This window comes from Microplitis mediator, chromosome 11, assembly GCF_029852145.1.
Source record: "Microplitis mediator isolate UGA2020A chromosome 11, iyMicMedi2.1, whole genome shotgun sequence".
Classification (NCBI taxonomy): Eukaryota; Metazoa; Arthropoda; class Insecta; order Hymenoptera; family Braconidae; genus Microplitis; species Microplitis mediator.
Window position 1 is genome coordinate 15,574,351 of NC_079979.1, and position 22,390 is coordinate 15,596,740.

Below are 22,390 nucleotides of genomic sequence, written 5' to 3' on the forward strand. Positions count from 1 at the left end.
GAAGTGGAAGACAAAACAAAATTTTGCAAGGGCGTTTCCAAAAAATTTATTCACTTCTTACGAAAATTTTCAAATAAGAAAAAAATCACAATTTAAAATTTTCAATAAATACTTATGAGTCTTATCGGTATGAAAGTTCAAAATTTTCGATTTTTTGGAACCGTTGTAGTATTGGAAAAAATTGAACGAGTCTTAGAAATGACCAAAATTCACAATTTTTTAGTAATTTTTGTCGATGTGAAGTTCGAAAACTTTATATTTTTTCTAACTTTTATGCTGACAGCTCTGGAAAAATCGGAAATTTTGAACTTTCACATTGACGAGATTTACTGGAATGTCAAAAATTTTGAATATTTCTGCGACTCAAAATTAAATTTCTTTGAATTCCAAACAAGTTCGAAATCGTCTCAAATTTCTAAACTCAACATGTCTAACTTTTTCCAAATTAAATCACAAAACATGTCATAAATTTATTTATGCCAAAAAATGAATTCATAAATAGCCGTCCGATTCATCAGACTATTCATAATATGTAAATATATACAACAAAAACACAAACATGAATAAAAATAATGATAATAAACAAGACATTGAGACTTGGCGACAATGTAAAATAATTAAATAATTTTTGACTAAAATATCTAACAGTAATTCTATTATAAATTATAACAAAATATACATCCGGTGGATCGCGTGCCACTTTATAATTATTCATTGTGTCTTGCATTATTATCACAGTATTAAATTATTTACCCAGCCACGAAATCTCACAATTTTAGATCCTAATCTAATCAATCAATTTACCGTGTGTTTAATACCAATAAACTTATTATGTTACTAACGGATATTGATTTCCCCGGGTATTTTTATTTGCATTTCCGTAATAGGAAAGAGTAAGGAAGTGATTTATTATTCATAAAAAGTAAACTTCTATTCTTCTTCAATTACGAGAACTTAAAACTTATAAATAATTTTAATTTTAATTTTAATATTTTAAGTAGAATATAGTAAGTATGCTGTCACACGTAATAGTCTTATTCCAAATAATGTATACATGTTTACGTTACTATTACTGACAAGTTATACGCGACACATTTTTATTTTTAGATTTAATATTGCGTTTAGTGGATAAATTGTACGTGAAATTATTTCGGTTAAAAATAAATATGAATTTTAATAAAATTACAAAAATTTAAAATATTTTTAATTATTAATTTATTAATTACAATTTTTTTCTTAATTAAAAATTACCATTTTTTTTTTACAGAAATTATTTTTAAAATTTACTGGAGTAAATTTAAAATAAATTTCAAGGTTTTGTAAAAAAAAAACTGCGCGGTAAAAAAATTTGAATGATAATTTTATATTTTTTTATTAACGAAATAATTATAATTAATTAACACAAAATCAATGCGATTAATTAAATGATTAAGAAAAGGATAAAATATGAAGTAAAAAATAAGACAACAAAATGAATAGTATATTGATTTAATTATATAAAAATTTAAATAAATAAACATTTATTGCTTAGGAAAGAAAAATAAACGATGGTTGTAATTTATAATAAATATCCGGTTTACTTTCCAAGAATAATTTTACGACCAGCGCCGATATTTTGCCCGGCTTGAGACGCGCCTTTGTTTGATCCAGCCTGCAATCCGACGATTGTTTGTCCAGCGCGTAAAGTTTCTTCAGAGAAGTCGCGTTTGCATTCTTCAGATGGCTTGGGTCCTAGGTAAGGTCCTTTCCACTCAGGGTGCAAGTAAGTCTATAAAAATTGACATTCAATTTAACTCAGCAATTAATTTTATCGCCTAATTAAAAAATAATTACTTACAGTACGGCCGAGGGCAAAAAGTGATGTCGTAACTTGGGCGATATCTTTTTTCTCAAACAAATCTGAGGTCTGGAAAACATCAACGTCATGGACGCCGTACTCCTTCATGGCTTTTTGGAAGCTGTAATTAATTAATTAAATAAAATAAGTAATTAATTTTAAAAAAATAAATCAGCAATTAAAATAAAATTACTTGTTAATATTTTCCATCATTTTGAATTGACCGCCAGATGTATTGATTTTGGGAATAGATCCAGGTGCAATTTTGTTCATAACTTCACAAAGTATTTGACCATCACGAATTACATCTTCGTATGCTTCACCAGCCGGGAATTTTTTACCAAGAATCGCTTCGATCCATTCCTGCGCTTCTTTTTCTTGTTGAGGATCGCGTTTGGCCAGGGTCTAAATCACAAAAATTTAAATTTATTTAAATATTTATGATAAATAATTTAAACACTTTTACACGATAGTCGTACCTTGGCACGGACTTGACGTTCAAGAGCCATCTCGACTGTTTTTATTTAAATAAAATCTTAAAGGTTTAATTTGCTGGATGATCATCCACTATCAGGAGTTGACTGAAGTATTGAGATCAACAGCGAGTCACTTTTATACTTCTCAACATAAGCGCACCCACTAAGAATATTGTAACACCGGATAAATAAAACGTCCATGTGAATTCTTATTCCGAGATATGTTTAAGTCATCATCTTCCCACCGTTTTCATACATTTAGAATTTTTCATTTCTAATTTTAGGAGTTTCTTCTTGAATATATATATATATATAGTATATATATTTTTAAACAAGTAAGAGGGCTATCATAAATTGTATAAAGTCATTTTTATTAAGTTACAAAGCCGCCCTACATATGTATATATGAACATATATGTAGTTTTTGTAGATAATTTAAAATTTAAAAAAACCGGAGCTGAGCTCGAGTTACGGAATTTTGAAAATTATTTTAAAAAATTAAGTGTAAGAAAATTTTTTACGGCGGCGCGCTCAAGGTCAAATATCTGTCTAAATATTAACGGTTAAATGGGTCAGGCTATAAATGTGTGATCCAGTTGATCATGATGATGCCGGTGGCAATGAAGACAAAGCGCACGAGGTTTTAAATATCGTATAAATGTCCGCTAAAAATTAGAGCTGTTGAGGGGATGAAAAGTTTGTTTTGTTGAGATTGTGTAATCTCTACGTATTTGAATTGTGTAATCTTTGAGTATTATTTTAAATTGTATGGAGAATATTTCCACTGAGTAGAAATCTGCGCTGGCTTATGAGTCAATTTTAAATATACCCAACATCTGCGCGTTTTCTTTTACTCAAATAAATTTTACTTTATTACTTTGTTGAAAGATTTATACATCGGGGTAAAATGAGACACTGTTTGTTAGAAAAAAAAATTTGTTTATTTGAAAATTCTTAGCTACGGTTCGTAGACCAGGATGGGGAAAGTTGGACATCCCGGACTTGGCGGTCATTCTAAAATTTTAAATAACTTTTTTTTTTTTTAATCTGATTAAAGTAAAATGGGCCAAAAAAAAATGTCAAGTGTCCGCACTGATAATCTTGTCCCGTTTTTTTCACAATCGTACTTTTAATAAAGAAATTTTTGTTTAGAAATTCTTAGTTACGGTTTGTAGACCAGGATGGGGCAAGTTGGTTACCCCGGACTTGGCGGTCAATTTAAAATTTTAAACAATTTTTTTTTTAAATTTGATTTTAAGGTAAAATGAGCCACAAAAAAAAATTTCAATTGCCCGCACTGATAATCTTGCCCCGTTTTTTTCACAATCGTATTTTTAATAAAGAAAATTCTGTTTAGAAATTCTTAGCTCCGAATTGGCAGTCAATTTAAAGTTTCAAATATTTTTTTTTTTTTAAATTTGACTTTGAAGTAAAATGGGTCACGGTTACAGAAAAAATTCAATTTCCCGCACTGATCATCTTACCCCCCTTTTTTTACAATCGTCTTTGAATAAAAAAAATTGTTTAATTAAAGTTCTGCTGATTAAAAAATAAAAAAAATTACTATTAATAAAAAACCAAATAAATGAAACATTGAATATTTTAAAAATATCATTTATTAATAATTAATAAAATATTTTAAATTAATACTAAATATAATTTTCTCAATAAATTTTATTTTATAATTTTTAAAAGTTCATTTTAAACAATAAAAAAAAATGTTTAATAACAGTACAATAATTATGTTCACTTAAACTCTTATTAATTAATTATATAACCATTATTACTTATATTAATAATAATAATTATCTACCTCAATATCAACAAAATTAATAATTGATAAAATCAATAATATTTATCTTATATACACTAAATAAATTTTCAAATTAATTTTAAACGCATCAATAGTCAATGATTAATATTTTGTCATTAAATCTTTAAAATTAAAATCTAAACTCAAAAAATAATAAGTCTGTAATTAACTAAACAGTAATAAATTTCTTAATTAGATCTGATAAATAAATCATTTTAAGTAAAAATATTAATATAATTTTATAATTTTAATTACTCTTATCATTATTATTATTATTGCTGCTATTAATCGGTACAAGTTGCAAAGTATTACCGACTTTAATAGCCTTGAAAGTATCACCAGGTGATACACTAGTCGCCTGTATGCGCGTCAGCATCGCATAGCCAGAATTATTATTTAAATTAATCGTGTTATCAACAACCTGCTGCTGATGGTGATCATGCTGCTGTACAACCAGAGGTTTAACATCAGCGAATGAAAATTTAAAATCACTCCGCTTAATAGGTATCAATTTATTAGGGTCTATTTTAGTCAAATTAATAACGCGCGTTGGTTTTGTCTGATCAATTTTATATCGTGCGACTTTAGTAACTCTTGCGTTGCTGCTATCAACATCCGCAGCTTTAGGAATTAATATTTTTTTAATACTATTATTATTATTACTATTACTTGGAGAGTGTGGATCTTGAAGCGTCGAAATACTTCCGATGGGTATGAGTTTCATTATTTTATGAACAGGTTTAGTTTTAACGACTGCAGATGTAAATTTTTTTGAATTTATTACCGGCGGGACTTTCAAAGTCTGGTATGCGGGACTTGAACTCTGCGTTAGACTTTGGTTATTTATTTCATGCCCAGGTTCTATCATTAAATCGTTTGGCTCAGTCTTGACAGTTTGATTTATTGGTGACGGTGATGATGATGTCAGCGCTAGTGGCTGATGCTCTGTTGCATGATTTTTTATACACGAATCCGACTTATATCGGGTCAGTAATTTCGTACATGCCTTTGGTTTTAATTCTTCGGAGGAATTTAATTTTTCCAGCTCCATTTCAGCCACACGCAATATTGAGTCGTCTAAACGTTCTAGTGATCGCGATTTGTTATCAAGGTTTGGAAGACTGTTTGTTCGTGAAAATGATGCTGAGTCTGTAATTATAATCAATTGATTGATTAATTAAGTAATTAATATAATAAGTGATTAGGATAAAAAAGTATTAGGGCGGTCGTTAAAAATTAAATTTTTTCAGGTGCCCGATAAAAAGCTTCTTTTAAGTGAAAAAATACCTGGGGAATTAGGTTTTTTCTTTTTAAGTAAAAAGAACACGTGTCTTAGGACGATCAAAGTTCATTTTTCGGTACAATCGCGTTTTTTTTTAAATATCTCATGAAATATGCAGATTAAAGGAAAAAATCATAGGAACAATTTTGTAGGAAATTAAATTCTTGACAAAAAAGGTCATGTTCATTTTTTTTATAAAATGCGTATTTATAAAGATATTTTTAAAAAACTTTTTTAGATCTTATCAATTGAGCATTTAAAGATTACGAATGTTAAAAATAAAGTTTTTTCTTAAATATAGACAACTTCGTAACTCGTAACATATCAATCCTTAATGCTTGTTATATTTTTTATATACTTAGAAAAAATTTTTTTTTTAAATTTGTAATCCTTAAAACGCTCAATTCAGATCTAAAAAAGTTTTTTTTAAATATCTTCATAAATACGCATTTTATAAAAAAAATGAACATAACCTTTTTTGCTAAGAAGTTAATTTCCTACAAAATTGTTCCTATGATTTTTTCCTTTAATCTGCATATTTCATGAGATATTTAAAAAAAAACCACGACTGTATCGAAAAAGGAACTTTGATCGTCCTAAGGCACGTGTTCTTTTTACTTAAAAAGAAAAAACCAAATTCCTCATGTATGTTTTTACTAAAAAGAAGCTTTTTATAGGGCGCAAGAGAAAATTTAATTTTTAACGACCACCCTAATAAATGTTAATATTTTACCAGCATCAAATAGTTTTCTTTTGCGTAATTTACGCTTGTCTATGGTCGGAGTACTGTAACAATTTTGGATAAAGCTTTTGCAGTTTGAATTCGCGGATGTGTCGGCATAACTATTGTGGCAATGTCCTGTCACACGTTTGTCTGGCGTCGACATTCCAATTGATGAATTATATATTTTACTAATCGGCGTGTCTGTAAATTAAATTTATTATTAATTACTAATTAATCAGGATCCTATATAAGATAGTAATCAAAATATTTTTTTACTTTTTTATTAAATAGTTAATTAATTTAAATTTGGCGACGCGTCACTTATAAAAATCGACATTCACTTTTTTTTTTATTCAATGAATTTAACGCCAAATAAAAAAATAAATTGCAAATTTATGAGATCATTTGTTTGTTCTGATAAAAAATTTATAATTAATTATCGTAATTAAATATTTGTATTTTTGGACAAAAAAATTTCTATTTGATGATTAAATTAAATATTTGTTGGAAAATAAAACAATTAATTGCTAGATAATTATTTGGTAATTGAAGTAAATAAAAAAAAAATATTTACCAGCGTCAAATGACTCCGTAGACTCAACATCAGGCCCAAAATATTTAAAAATAGGTTTTTTCAACGCTCGATCAAACAAATAAATTTTTTTAATCAGTCCGATGGCCGTCAGAACGTTGGCGATGTCATACAATCTGCGTACTTTAGTTTTAAACCTCGATCTCGAGCCATTGTCTATCATCATTTCTGATTGGTTATCCGTATTGTCAAGTATCAGAACTTTAGCCGCTATTTCTAAATTAATAACTCCATTCTAAACAAAAAAAATTATTTAATCATAAGTCTTAAAATATTGGGTTCTGTTAAATTTTACTCAGGACAAAATAATCCTAAATATAATCGCGGGAAAATAATAAAATTTGAATTCATTAATAAATCACATGTATTTTAATTAGTAAAAACTTCTCTAGCTCTAGTATTCTCCGAATTTGACAATGGCGCGAAAAATTAAAATTTTAAAAATATATTTTAGTAATGAAATGTACAGTAGGCTGGATACTGTAAAAATAATTGACGGGTATAAATATAACTTTATTTGTTTCATAAAATCCAAGATTAAGAGCTTGAAGATTAGAAAATTATTCAGTGATGGATGAGGGCAATTTTGTGTTGATGGAATGTCTGGAATCTGAGTGATTATAGAGGGGGCCAGTACAGGGATCAACAGTACAGGGAACTCGTGCCAGGGAGGGTTTTTCCAAGCCCACTTTGACCAGAGTCTCTTTATTTCCTGACAGTAGTAGTGTCTAGTCTACAGAGGTATAGACTTGTGATGACTGTGGTTAGAGGCAGTGTTAAAATTCTACTCACAACATCTCTACTCAATCACAACTTTACTGAGCCTCAACTCTACTCAGTTTTTTTTACTCAGTTATATCTTTACTCAGCTACAACTCTACTCAATCACAACTTTACTTACGTATTTTAGCCTATCGATAAAATGGTAGATTGCCATGTCTACTCAGAACCTAACTACCTTGTACCAACTTTATTAAAAAATCGTTAGCCCTAATAGCTCAGCTTAAAAATTTCTTGATTCCAAGATTTCTTTATTCCATTACATCAATATTCTAAGACATCTCTACCCAAACTTTTGAGAAAAAGTAAACAACTCAGTAAGCAGGAAAGTGCTTTCTTCTTCTCAGAAATTTGGGTAGAGTTGTCTAAGAATAATGTTGTAATAAAGTAAAGAAATCTTAAAATCAATAAATTTTTGAGCTGAGCTATTAGGGCTAACGATTTTTGAATAAAGTTGGTACAAGGTAGTTAGGTTCTGAGTAGACATGGCAATCTGCCGATAAAATAGCAATTCTTTGTGAGTATTGTCGCTGAGTCTAGTCGGAGCTGAGTAAACATATAACTGAGTAGAGTTAAACCTGAGTAAAAAAAAAACTGTGAGTAGAGTTGTAGTTACTTCCCTTGAGTAGAGATGTTGTGAGTAAAATTGTAACACTTCCGTGGTTAAATATCACGCGCAATGAGAATTTTTGATTATACTTCCGGTTAATGTCCATCCTCAGACACTCGATTATATTTTTTGATTCAGTCTCATCTAGAGAGGAAGTAGGAGCATCCGCAGCACGTGTATACCTGAAATAGATGAGGAAACGGCCTCCCGTAAAACGGAAGTGGACTTCGGTACCGTTACACTAATTTCTTTATTCAAATAATAATTTATATTTACGGTTATTTTGTCCTCAGATAATTAGTTAGCAAAAAAAATGTATGCGAAGTAAAATACCTTCATAGAAACCAAAAACAACATGACAAATTTCTGGCACATTGCGCCGAGACTCTTGTCTTCCTTGATAGCCGTATCACTGCAATAAGTTTCTTCATCAACCGGTTCCTCAAGTGACATCATCAACTCATCACAGGTCTCATCGTTGTCATTAGTATAAGCCCGGTAATTTTTCTGTATATCCTGGATCTGTTCTCTGAGACCGAGTCTTATTGCCGTGGACTTTAATCTCACGAGCGTCGATGTCAAGTTGCTCTGTCCGTGCCACAGGTAACGATTTTTCCCAGCTTTTGAAGCCATGTCCAAGCTCTCCAACACATTTATGATGTCATAGATACGCCGTTTCTCGGTACCCAAGTCTTTAGCCGTTTTGTCCAGTGATATTTCGCGGGTCTCGTGCTCTAAATTTAGCGGGTACATATTTAAAAACCTATGAAATATGTTAATTAATAATTTATCAATTTAAATAGTAGAATAAGTTAATTAACTTACTTATTACACAGCAGTCCCAGAGACTTTTGTTTTCTTGGTAGTAATTTTAGTCCATTTCCTAGGGATCCTGATGCAATTGGAGACTCATTGGAATTATTACTGTTATTATTATTATTATTATTATTAATATTATTACTAGTACTGTGTTGGATTTTATTGACACAATAATTATTATCAGCAACACTCTTTAAATTTGATGCCAATGATGTCAACAATCTCAGATTGGCTGTTGGTGAAATTGGTTCTGATTTTGTGTTACTTAATTCCCCAAGAATTTTTCTTTCCGGAGTGCGGTTTCCAATCTCCATTTTTTGAATTTATTCAAATTTACTCAGTAATTAAATCACTTTTTTCAATCATTATTTAAACATTTATCAAAATTTTTTCACTTAACCTAAAACTCTATTAATTTCATTTTTTTAAATTGACTATTAATAATTCACTGACTCAAAACAATACAGCAGATTAATATTTGATGCAATAATTTTTTTTGAATTTTTATCACTTGAAAAATGGTTTTATTTATTTATTTGTAAAAATTTTACGTATTGTAAAAAAAAAATATGGTTAAATATTTTTATTCCCGCCGATTTACTACTGCTGCAGTCATCAAAAATTTTTTACTACAGTTTAATTACATACCATAGTATAGTATGTGATACTTTCATGGTAAGTTTCTGTAATCCTGTGAGTGTTGGTCCAGTATAAGCATAATAGATGGCGCCACGCGCTCTTTCCTTTTCTTTTTTCGGCGACTGACTTCATTTTGCCCATCTTTTGTCCAGGCGCAGAAAAGTTGAGTTCAAATGAGAGGGCAGGTTATTACGCAGATCCTGATAATTCGAATAATTCCCAGGAAACCAGAGTTTCAGCTCATGTAAATGTCCTGTATCTGTACGTGGATTTTTTAAATTTTATTATTTTAATTCATTTATTTATTTATTTCAAATTTCAATTGTCTAATTTCTGCTACATTCATGATACTGAAGTTATAGTTTCTAATTGCACCTGTAGTTTTTTAAATTTTCTACATGTGCATATTTTTATTTTATTTTTTTGCAACTGATTTGTTGAGAAACAAAAATGCAAAAATTTTTAAATGTCTGCTAACTTCAGGATCATCTACATTCACACTTTTTTAAAAATGATTCTGAAGTTAACAGATAACTAACAATTTTTGGATATTCTTTTTCAACAAATAAATAACAAAAAAAAAAAAGAAATAAAAATTGGCACATGTAGAAAATTTAAAATACTATGAGTGCAATTTTTTAAAATATTTTTTTTCTTCTTAATTTATCGTTTAAAAAAAAATATTAGACGTCGACTACCTTCAGTATCATGAATGTAGCTGACGTCAATTTTTTAATTCTAGAATAAACGAACAAAATGTAAGTAGAGTAAAAATAACAAAATGTTTATGATGAGTGTGAATGTAGCAGGCATAAGACAATTTTTAAATTATCTATAAAAAGATTAAACAATTAAATTCATAAAATAAAAGAAATAATGCATGTACTGATTCTAGAATTTTCTAAAAGTCCATTTTAAAATTTTTTTTGTTAAAAACATTTTTGCGCGAAACACTTGCGTGTTTTTTTTTGTTCGTTCTTAATATTTTAAATATTTCCATCATATTCTGCCGCCATTGTATTTTGATTTACGATTTTTAATTTTTCTCCCATTTCTAATAAGTTATTTTTCGAATATTCAAATTTACGGCGCAAGTAATAAGAATAATTAATAAATTATTAATGAAAATAAAAAATTTCGAGTATACTTTTCAGTCTAATTAATATAATTATTAACACAAATAAATTTTAATAAAATTATTAAATTTCAATTTTCGAATTTCGCGCCAAGGTGGCGCCACTGCGCGTCAAGGTATTCAACGTTCAATTGTTACTAGAGTGGGGGCGGTCGAATGAATCGCAAAATCGATTGCTTTGTATCAGCTAGCGGTCCAATAGCGGCAGTCAGTATCATCGACAACGGCAGTAGTAGTCCAGATTCTTCTCTACGTTTAAATTGAGACAAAGTATTGCAGTTAATTCGCGGAATTATCCATAAAATTTATTGCTCATAGTCGATGTTTAATTAAAAAGTACAGTGTCTCTAAAATTTAAATTGTGCAAAGTGTTTGTGGTGTCGTTAAGTGTTCAGTGTTTAGTGCTAGTGTAAAGTGTTGCTGATGGCTGAAGCTGATGACTTCCAAGTTCCTGAGCAAAATCATCTGGCATCGTCTGGTGGGAAATAGCAGTTAAGTGACGTGTTTTAGCTGCAATACACTTGGAGCAATTTAAATCAAATCTCCAAGTGTATTAGGACACCCTTCTGCATATTATTTCCCCACCAAGGTTTGTTCAAACTCTTGAGTGTTTTTTTTTTAATTTTTTAAATATTTTTCTATCATATTCTGTCGCTATTTTATTTTGACATACGATTTTTAATTTTTCTCCCATTTCTAATAAGTTATTTTTCGAATATTCAAATTTACGGCGCAAGTAATAAGAATAATTAATAAATTATTAATGAAAATAAAAAATTTCGAGTATACTTTTCAGTCTAATTAATATAATTATTAACACAAATAAATTTTAATAAAATTATTAAATTTCAATTTTCGAATTTCGCGCCAAGGTGGCGCCACTGCGCGTCAAGGTATTCAACGTTCAATTGTTACTAGAGTGGGGGCGGTCGAATGAATCGCAAAATCGATTGCTTTGTATCAGCTAGCGGTCCAATAGCGGCAGTCAGTATCATCGACAACGGCAGTAGTAGTCCAGATTCTTCTCTACGTTTAAATTGAGACAAAGTATTGCAGTTAATTCGCGGAATTATCCATAAAATTTATTGCTCATAGTCGATGTTTAATTAAAAAGTACAGTGTCTCTAAAATTTAAATTGTGCAAAGTGTTTGTGGTGTCGTTAAGTGTTCAGTGTTTAGTGCTAGTGTAAAGTGTTGCTGATGGCTGAAGCTGATGACTTCCAAGTTCCTGAGCAAAATCATCTGGCATCGTCTGGTGGGAAATAGCAGTTAAGTGACGTGTTTTAGCTGCAATACACTTGGAGCAATTTAAATCAAATCTCCAAGTGTATTAGGACACCCTTCTGCATATTATTTCCCCACCAAGGTTTGTTCAAACTCTTGAGTGTTTTTTTTTTAATTTTTTAAATATTTTTCTATCATATTCTGTCGCTATTTTATTTTGACATACGATTTTTAATTTTTCACCAATTTCTCATAATTTATTTTTCAAATATATGCTACAGCTCCTCGCAGAGCATTGCGAAATGACTCTGTAGCTGACAATTGTTATTTTTTTTTTAAATTTCAGAATAAATGAATAAAATGTCAGTATAGTAAAAATTTAAAAATGCATGTTTAGATGAATGCAAAATCCATACGTGCATTTTTTAAAATTTTATTATTTTAATTAATTAATAAATTAATTTTAAATTCATAAATTGTCTAATCTCTGCTAAATTCACACTCATTTAAAAATGAGTGTCAATGCAGCAGACATCAGACAAATTTCAAATTATAAATAAATAGAGTAAACAATTAATAAAATAAAAATTAAAAAAATGCGCATTTAAAAAATTTTTAAATTAATAATTGCATTTTTTATAAATGTTTTTTTTTTAATTATTTCCTCTATTTATTTATAATTTTAAATTTGTCTGTCTGCTACATTGACACTCGTGTGAATTCAGCTGACAATTGTCAATTTTTTTAAATTCCATAAGAAATGAATAAAATGTAAGGAGAGTAAAAAAAAAAATGCACATTTAGGTAAACGTGAAATGCGTACGTGCATTTTTTTTCAATTTTTCATTTTAATTAATTTATTTTAAATTTCAAATTTCAAATTTACGGTCGGTAATAAAGTAGCCGATCTGTATCATCAGCAACTTTTTCCCATTTTGTCGCGCATGCGCAGATGTAGACACCCACGCACTCTTTCTGCGCACACTATTCTAAAGCGTTAGTATTTAAAAAAAATAATTCGGGAAATTTAAACTTAATTAGCATTTTCTTACGATAGTAATCTCTTCCATGTCACATATATGTGTCATAAACATCTGCCTAATTGTTGTCTGTCCGCTGATTTCTATTATAAAATTAAATGATGGCGCCACATTCTCTCGGCGTCTCCCGCCATTATCGCTTGCCATCGAAGATTCGAGAGTCGAATCCGGTTTTGCGGCCTCAGTTTCCCATCTTGAAAGTCGCCATTTCATTGTCGTAAGCCGGTCAGCGTTGATCGTCGATGTATCAAAACAAACAGTTCAAGTTTGTTTTACTTGACATTTGTCTAAAACAATAAATCCGTGAATAAAAACAATTATTTCCATATTTAAATAACAAAACATCAAAACAGGAATAATGAGTCGACGTAAGCGAGCAAAGGTTCGTATTGTCAGTGGGTTTTAAGTGATAAATTATAAAATTAACTGATTGTTTATGTGACAATAATATATTTTTTAGGTTGAGTACAGAGAAATGGAAGAAAAATATAATCAAGTTGAAGATGAAAATGCATCTGATACATCTGATAAATCCAAGACAGGGCTTGGTACCCCGGAGAAAAAAAATTTAAACGAGACACCGAAAATAACTGAGCCAATAGCAGCTCCAGTGGCTGCTCCGGCACAGCCAGCTCCCAAAGTTGAAGTAAAAGATGATGATGAGCAGGACAGCGATCACGAAGATCCTCATGGTAATTTTTTTTAACTCCTTAGTAAAATCAATTTATTTATTTCTCATTAATTAATTAATCAATTAATTAATTAATTGTCTGTTTAGTCAAAGAACTTTTAAATGGACTGGAAGGTGCCGCGTTCCAAAGTCGTTTGCCATTCGATAAATTGACATCAACTGAAGCTGTATGTTTTCCTGATGTCTCTTCAGGTCCACCACAGACTCAGAAAGTTTTCCTCCACATCCGAAATCGTTTGGTAATTAAATAAATATCAATAATTAGCCGGTCTCCAGTAATTGGGCAGCTGATTTGAGTAGTTGATTTTTATTTTTGTTTTTATTTTTAGCTTCAGCTGTGGCTGGAGAATGCAAAGCAGCAGTTGATTATAGAAAACGCTCTTCCGGCGATAGAAGCTCCTTACAACAGTGACCCGGTGCTCACTCGACGTATCCACGCCTTCCTTGAACGTCATGGTTTCATAAATTTCGGTGTCTTCAAACGATTAAAGCCGATACCGGAAAAGAAAATCGGGAAGGTTGTGATTATTGGTGCTGGTATCGCTGGACTCGCCGCTGCTCAGCAGATGCAGCAGTTTGGGATCGAAGTTATTGTTCTGGAAGCGAGGGTGTGTATTTTTTTTTTGCCAAGAAATTGTTGGTTATTGTAAATAATTTAATCGATGGTTGCAGGATCGAGTGGGAGGAAGAATCGCGACGTTTCGCAAAGGCTCATATATTGCGGATCTGGGTGCTATGGTTGTTACGGGGCTGGGTGGTAATCCTGTTACTACTCTGAGTAAACAGATCAGTATGGAGCTGCACAAAATTAGGCAGAAGTGTCCTTTGTATGAAAGTGATGGCCAAACGGTAATTGTTTTGGATTATTAATGTTTTTAAAAAAGTATTTTATTTACGCGGGAAAAAATGAACTAAATAAACTGATCAGTAAATACTATGATATAATATCAGATAGTAATTTAATTTGCAATTAAAAAGTAAATAATTGGAGGATGAATATTAAAATTTATTGTCTATGCAAGAAAAATTCATATTTTAATTTTAAAAATCGTAACTTCAATATTGAAAATTTATGACGGGTATTATATTCAGTGTTTGGAATTTTAGAATTTCCTATAATGAAATCCGGGTTATAATTTCGAACATTAATTTTTAAGGTAATTTCGAGACAATACCCCCCACTTTTTAAGAATATTCAATGACGAAGTGACGTAACAAAATAAATTGTAATTAATTTAAAAAAAGTTAAAGCATTAATTGAAAAAAAAGCAACGCAGTTACAATTTCGCCGAGATGTAGATTTTAGAAAAATTACTTGTAAGGTAAAAGCCCCTATACCCGCTCAGTATTTATTAAAAAAAATTACAACTAAAAATATTATTATTGATAAATAATTATGTGTGAATCTAAATATATTAAAATATGATGTATCAAATTATTTTATGATAGATTATAAATTTAAATTAAATGATTATTCTCAAAATCGCACAAAGCCGGGCATTTTTTACTCTAACGTTCATTCGTTAGATTAAATTTAGGTTCCGTCAAATTTTTTTCGAATTCTTATAACTATATCTTATTAAATACATTTTTAAAATTCATGAAATTTTATATTATGAAAGAATAAAGTAGTATAATTTATAAATTATTTGTCCAAATCAATAAACTTATCATAGTTTAATTGATATCGTCTTTGAGCGACTATAGGGCCATGTGTTGATCGAGTAATGGTACATCACAACTTTTAGTGAGCGACTATGGGTACACTCAAGGACCTTATTTAAAAAATTAATAATAATTAATTATCAAGATTATTCTTCAAACTGAAATTTTATTCTAATACTCGAAACTTCAAAAAATAACTAAAAAAAAAAAATTTGGTTTTTCATTTCATTTATTAATTTATATTGAGTGATTTAATCTCACTCCAATGAAAAGTGAGCAGGTATAAGGGCCTTTACCTTAGTTGATATCAATCAGAAGTCAAAATAAATTTTAGTCAAATCTTCATGTCATTTTTATAATTAGAATTTTCAAATTTTTTACGCTAAAATTTCTCCTAATTCATAACAACTGCAAGTAATTTTTTCAAAAATCTATACCTCGGCGGTAATTTTAACTGCGTTGTCCCTTTTCCAATTAAGACTTTAATTTTTTTTAAAATTAATTAGTCAAATTTCAATTTTATCATGACAGTTCAAGGTCATTGACAATTTTTAAAAAGTGTGGAGGAGGGGGAGAGTTGTCAGAGAATGCCCTTAAAGTTTCTTCTCTTCTGAATGCAGACTTTAGTTTGCAATTCAAATTATTGTTTGTAATTTAAAAAAAAAAATTTATAAAAATATTCCCATTACTTGAGACAAATTATTGATGACTAGAATTAATTTCTAAAGATAAAATATATAACTAATATCGATGCTTATAAATTTATTTCCATAATTAAAAAACATGTATTCTGATATTTTATTAATGAAAAAAAATTTTGAATTCGATTAACAAACTTGAATCGTTATTATAATTACAGGTACCGAAGGATAAAGACGAAATGGTAGAGAGAGAATTTAATCGTTTGTTAGAAGCGACGTCATATCTCTCACACCAATTAGACTTTAATTATATCGGCGGTGCGAGTACTACAGGACAAACTGGTAGTACAAAGCCAGTGTCATTAGGACAAGCTTTAGAGTGGGTAATTAGATTACAAGAGCAAGGAGTTAAACAACGTCAAGTTGCTCATTTACGTTCGGTTTTGTCTCTGCAAGGCAGACTCCTCGCTAATCAACAACGGGTAATTTTTTTATTTTTTTATCCCATTAACTATTTAGTTAACTAAATAATTATTATAATTAAATAATTGTTTTTGTATTTACAGATGATTTCCATCAAAGAAAGACTAGCGGAGTTGAATAAACACCACAAAGAAATGTCTGAACGTAAGCCGCAAGTGCATGATATCACCCACGAGTTCGTACTTCGGTCAAAATTACGAGATTTGCATTACGCTTGCAAGGTAATTAATTTATTTATATTTTTAATCAGCAGAAAAATCCATTACATGGTTTATTTATTATTCGTTACAGGAGTGGGACCAACTCGCTGAGCAGCAAAAAGAAATAGAAGCTAAATTACAAGAATTAGAGGCTTCGCCTCCAAGGTAATTTTAATTATCTGATATATTTTTGAATAATGAATTAAAATATGAACTAAATGGTATTTTTTTTTTTTTAGTGACGTTTATTTATCATCGAAAGATCGACAAATTCTTGACTGGCACTTCGCGAATCTAGAATTCGCGAATGCTACTTCGCTGTCAAACCTGAGCTTGAAACACTGGGACCAGGACGACGACTTCGAGTTCACAGGCAGTCATCTAACCGGTAAGTCAGTCTTAAATACTTTAAATAAATCTATATCTATATATATTAAATGATAGATGTTTTTTTCGAATGCCCATCACGGAAATACTAATGAATTTTTTGACACGAAATTTGCTCCGCAAACTGGCGTGAATTTCAAAGAAAAAAATTATCATTTTGATGATAAAAATTATATTCTTTTCAAATTTCGTTTCGATAAAATCTGTCGATTATCGATCGTTTTTTAGTTTCAAATAAATTCCGCGCCAAATCGACCCCTTTGAAATCCGACCGCCTTCGATTTGGCTGGAAATTTTTTCTTTTCTTTTACTGGATTAAAAAAATTTTCCAGAATTTTGTCAATTTTTTATGAGCATGGAATTGACAGACAGTCAACAATTTTCAAATTCTTTTCAACAATCGATGACAAAAAAAAAATATGCATCTATAGAAAATTCAAAAAACTATAGGTGTAATTTTTTCAAATATTTTTTTTTACCATTTTTGCAATTGGAAAAAAATTAAAAAATTATTAGACGTCGCCTAATTTCAGTATCATAATTTTTTTATCCAACCAAAAAAAAAAATTATAAATTTAAAAAAATAGGCTTTTTTTTCACTAAGAAACTTTTTCAAAAATTGAGATATCAGGACTTTTTTTTTCAAAATTGTTGTTTTTGAAGACAATTAGAAAAAAAATATTCAATTATTTTTAAAAAACTTTTCATTAATATAAATTACATATTTTATATTACTAATAATTTTTTATGATCCCGCGAAGCGAAGTAAATCTACTAGTTTTATTTATAAATAGCAATACAAATGTCCAACATGTTTAAAATTTTAAGTACAATCGGTTGTCATTAAATTGGAAGCGTCCCGCTAATCGAGTAGCGTAATATAAGGAAGGCCAGCGACCTGGCATACTGTAGTAGTAACTGTAGGGTTGTTATCTATGTTTAGTATTTGTGTAAAGCTAGTATGTACACTAGGTATCCAAGGTAGACTATCATGATGCTGAGTAACAGCGTTAAAAGTAGCTCCGGTCTGAGACAGTGGTAGTGATGACTGTAGTAGTGGGTGCTGTGGAATGAGAAGCAAAGGAGGAGGGTGAGGATGAGGGTAAGGAGACTGTACATAGTCAGCAACTGCTGTCTTGTGTACGCGTGGTTGTGGTATGTATAGTAGTTACTCTCTCCTGGAGTTCCGGAGAAGATACTGCGCTGGTGGAAGATGGTGTAGATAACGCGTGAATTATTCCCGCGTTCCATCCCCCTCTTATACACCTATAGCTATAGATTAAGCTGATAGTTAACCTCTTTGTCGTACCTCGTGGTAGTTTTCCTCTTACTTGCTCATCGTCTTCTTTCACTGGTATGGCTCTACTCGGTTAGTTAGCAGTACAGTTAACCTAAGGACGCCCGGTTACCCGGCTATCCGCGGCAATATGTCTCTGGTCTCTCTCCCACAATTTCCGCGCCCAAGTTGACTTTATCAAGCTTATTAAAAACCGATAGGGGGAGATCCCGTGTAGATATACTCTATCCGTCCTCCGATCGCCACGGGAATACCCTTACTGCACTTACACCAATACCAGTGTGCTCAGGATCTGTCTTGGATTGGTGTAGGCCTTGTCGTTACTTACAGTGTCCAGCATTCAACTCCTTGTGTATATTAATTATTTAAATCATATTAATTATTATTATATTTTAGATTCAATCGGATTATTTACTTACATGGGTGATTATTATTCAGGAGAATTAAAATAATTATTCATTTTTATCTTGTCGCTATGAACAATTGTAAATTATTGGTTTGAAAATTTAGTTTTTATCAGATCTTGACATTTTGAGGTCCTAGGAAACGATTCTATTTTAAGATAGAGGTCCGTGTTTGTGTGTAAATTTTTTTGTCCGATGATATCATTGGAACGCATCGATTGATTTGAGCCTAATTGGCTGTAATCTAAAGAACTCACTAAGACAGGACTATATTTTGAAGTCAATCAGTCGAGTAGTTTAGGAGTTAGGGTAGAAGTAGCATTTGTGGCCACTGCTCCATTTCCATAATATCATAAAAGTATCTTCGAATATATTAAAAAAATTAATTGTCAGCGCATATTTTATAAATTAGTTTATTTTTAATTTTTAAGTGGCTAAAACTGGCCCTAAAGTGGCCAAAAACGGTACCTCTACCCTATACCAAAAATAGAAACTGAAAAAAATTTTCTTTTTGAGGTTTTTTTTGTATAACTCATCAACCACTTGCCTAATTTGTCTCCAAATTTAATCAGTTCTAAGTCTTAGTGAGCGCTTTCGATTACAGCCAAGTATGTCCAATTCGGTTGATTCATTCCAAAGATATCGTCAGAAAAAAAAAGTTTTTTTTTTAGTAAAATGTACGTTCTTTCGGTCCAGCATTTTTTTGAGCTCGAAAAGTTTAAAAATTAACAAGTAATAATTTTTTCTAACTCTCTGAGCTCGATTGAGACGGTTGAGGTAGCAATCGACGCGTTTTATTGAGTTCTAGAGCTGATCAGATTTTAGAATCAATCCACCGAGCACATTACAAGTTATAAAAAAAAAAACCATTTTTGAAAAAAATGTATTTTTGGAATATCTCCGAACGCACTCTAACGATCAAGCTCAATTTCTCTCAGCTTCTAGATATTAACAAGCCGCGTTAAATGACACCTTTACGATCAAAATCGGTTCATCCGTTCAAAGGTTACAGATATTTACATATGCACGTACATAGTCAGAATAGCTTCCTAGAACCTCAGACGTCAAGATCGGATAGCAATTCGATTTTAAAAAATCGGACCGGAACCAATAACTTTCCGAATTTTTGAAAATTTTCAATTTTTTTTAGCGGGAAGTTAAAAAAAAACGTGGTAAATAAAATTAAGTAAAGTAGTTTATAAATGTTGTTGTCGATTTTATTAATAATAAAATATATTACAACAATAATCAGTACATAACACTGAATAATTTATCTTTTAATAGCCGTTATAAAATAAATGTGTTAATTTAAATATGTTAAATTACAAAATAATCTTTTTTTAATGAGTAGTTTAAAAAGTACTTGGTCTTAAATTAAATGTGTAATGTAGTAAAGTAAATTTATATATAAAATAATATTATAATTTATTTAGTTTATTTATTTATAGGAAGTATGGACTGGGTATTTTATGGATACTGAGGAGTGTAGTAATGTTTATTTAATGAAACAGTTTGTGAAATATCGGAGGTGAGGTATTAAAGTTTAGAATTTTAATGCCCGAGCGGCATTAACTTTAAACAGTCGATGACATTCCCGGAGTATGTGATCGGTATGTGATACTGATCTTTATTAGCGTTGACTTAGGTGGTACTTGTGAGTCTATAGCGTATTTAAGGCCTCGAGGCTCTATTTTACTACAAACTTACTACAGCTAGACCTTGGTCGACACGACTGGAATATCTATTCCGTTTACGTAATTATTGTATTTTTAAATTTTTTAATTTATTTTAGACAAGGAATCTCGAGCTACAGGATCTTTTAAGTTACTTTTAATTAACAAAAATTGGTCATTAAAAGAAAATAAAATAAAAGAATTTTATTTTAATTATTGGGCTTGTTAGATAATATACGAGATACTTATTACAATTTAATATTTTTAAATAGAACCGGTAGCTCTTAAACACTCGAAAATTTATTTTTAGTATTTTTTACAACGCGATTATTTTTTTTAAAATTCGTTTAAAAGTTTAATTGTTATTTTTTTATTTTTAAATTCTTGGGATTTTGAATTTGTTCCAGCCATGGACAGTAAGTAGATTGAGTGAAATATGTTAAATGATATTTAAAAGTTGAAAAAAAAATTTTATTACTTTTTTACTGGCAATAAATCGTGCTCTGAGTTAAATTTATTCGAATCAAGTTTTATTGAATGTTCAACTTCTAAATCTTTCATTTTTTATCATCTTAGATTTTTTTTTAAATAACCAGATAAATTTGTATTAATTTATTCTCATATATTAATTCATTTTTTTTCAAACACTTGTTAAAAAATTATTTTTAAAAATCATTATTGCTAAAGTAACGTGACGCATTTTTCATGACCATTTTACCCACACTAAATTATATACCAAAAAAAATTTATTTAATTTTTTTTTCCCAAATTCAGTCAATGAAATATTTACAATTTTTTTAAGCGTAAAATTTAAAATCGATTTTTTTACTCCGAATCATTTTTTTTTTAAAATAATTAGATAAATTAATTCTCATATATTTATTCATTTTTTTTCAAACACTTGTCAAATAATTGTCTTTATAAATCATTATCGCTAAAATAACGTAACTCATTTTTCATGACCATTTTATCCACTATAAGTCATGTACCAAAAAAAATTTGTTTAAAATTACATTTTAATTTTTTTTTTTTCCAAATTTAGTCGATAAAAATTTACAATTTTTTAACGTAAACTTTCAAATCAATTTTTAATTTTATTTTTTTTTTTTTTTAAATAATTAGTATAAATTTACTTATATATTTATTCATTTTTTTCGACACTTGTCAAAAAATTGTTTTTATAAATCATTATTGCTAAATTAACGTAACTCATTTTTCATGACCATTTTACCCACACTTAATTATATACCAAAAAAAATGTATTTATTTTTTTTTTCTCAAATTCAGTCAATGAAAAATTTACAATTTTTTGAACTTAAAATTTAAAATCGATTTTTTTACTCCGAATCATTTTTTTTTTTTTTTTTTTTAAATAATTAGATAGATTAGTATAAATTTACTCTCATATATTTATTAATTTTTTTCAAACACTTGTCAAAAAATTATTTTTAAAAATCATTATTGCTCAAATAACGTAACGCACTTTTCATGACCATTTTACCCACAGTAAATCATGTACCGAAAAAAAATTTATTTAAAATTCTATTTTTTTTTTTTCAAATTCAGTCGATGGAAAATTTACAATTTTTTAAACGTAAAATTTAAAATCGATCCCTTTACTTTGAATCATTTTTTTTTTTTCTTTTCAAGTACAACATCAGTAATTAAATAATTCTCATATAATTGCGCTATTAACTGAAGTATAAGTAATTATAGGAGTACTTATATTTATAGGTTTCGAGTTAAATAACGAGTAGTCGACATTGTTGTTATTACTGTCTCATATCCGTTTTTCATCCCCTTGCATTCTCAACATTCGAACATTTATTAAAACCACATTCCCCCACTTTCTGCAGTATATCCTCATATATTAATATTAATACTCGTAAAATGTATGTCAAGTATTTTGTTGTTTATTAAAAATATTTCAATCTAAATATTTTATTTTTATTGGAAAATTTTATTAATCTTGACATGA

At 29.5% G+C, this 22,390-nt stretch overlaps 3 protein-coding genes across 3 annotated transcripts in view; 1 reads left to right on the forward strand and 2 right to left on the reverse strand.

Moving 5' to 3' along the window:
* Positions 1-1,472: 1,472 nt before the first annotated feature.
* LOC130677646 (muscle-specific protein 20) lies at positions 1,473-2,477 on the reverse strand. Its single transcript, XM_057484472.1, has 4 exons — positions 2,317-2,477; positions 2,031-2,242; positions 1,838-1,958; positions 1,473-1,768 (listed from the first exon to the last, which is right to left on the reverse strand). Exons 1-4 carry the CDS (start codon positions 2,344-2,346, stop codon positions 1,577-1,579), a joined length of 555 nt encoding a protein of 184 aa, XP_057340455.1. The 5' UTR covers positions 2,347-2,477; the 3' UTR covers positions 1,473-1,576.
* A 1,635-nt stretch (positions 2,478-4,112) lies between these two features.
* On the reverse strand, positions 4,113-9,548 carry LOC130677565 (transcription factor E2F8-like). The gene is made up of 5 exons (XM_057484369.1): positions 8,940-9,548; positions 8,448-8,877; positions 6,707-6,959; positions 6,142-6,333; positions 4,113-5,275 (listed from the first exon to the last, which is right to left on the reverse strand). The coding sequence occupies exons 1-5, from the start codon at positions 9,245-9,247 to the stop codon at positions 4,374-4,376; spliced, it is 2,085 nt and encodes a 694-aa protein (XP_057340352.1). The 5' UTR covers positions 9,248-9,548; the 3' UTR covers positions 4,113-4,373.
* Positions 9,549-13,148: 3,600 nt separating this feature from the next.
* Positions 13,149-22,390, forward strand: part of LOC130677814 (lysine-specific histone demethylase 1A) — a 255,640-nt gene continuing 246,398 nt past the window's right edge. Inside the window, exons 1-9 of the mRNA XM_057484686.1 lie at positions 13,149-13,353; positions 13,432-13,663; positions 13,750-13,901; positions 13,992-14,270; positions 14,335-14,511; positions 16,187-16,450; positions 16,535-16,672; positions 16,743-16,816; positions 16,891-17,039. Coding sequence (XP_057340669.1) covers positions 13,330-13,353; positions 13,432-13,663; positions 13,750-13,901; positions 13,992-14,270; positions 14,335-14,511; positions 16,187-16,450; positions 16,535-16,672; positions 16,743-16,816; positions 16,891-17,039 — 1,489 coding nt within the window. The 5' untranslated portion in view covers positions 13,149-13,329. The remainder of the gene's footprint in view (positions 13,354-13,431; positions 13,664-13,749; positions 13,902-13,991; positions 14,271-14,334; positions 14,512-16,186; positions 16,451-16,534; positions 16,673-16,742; positions 16,817-16,890; positions 17,040-22,390) is intronic.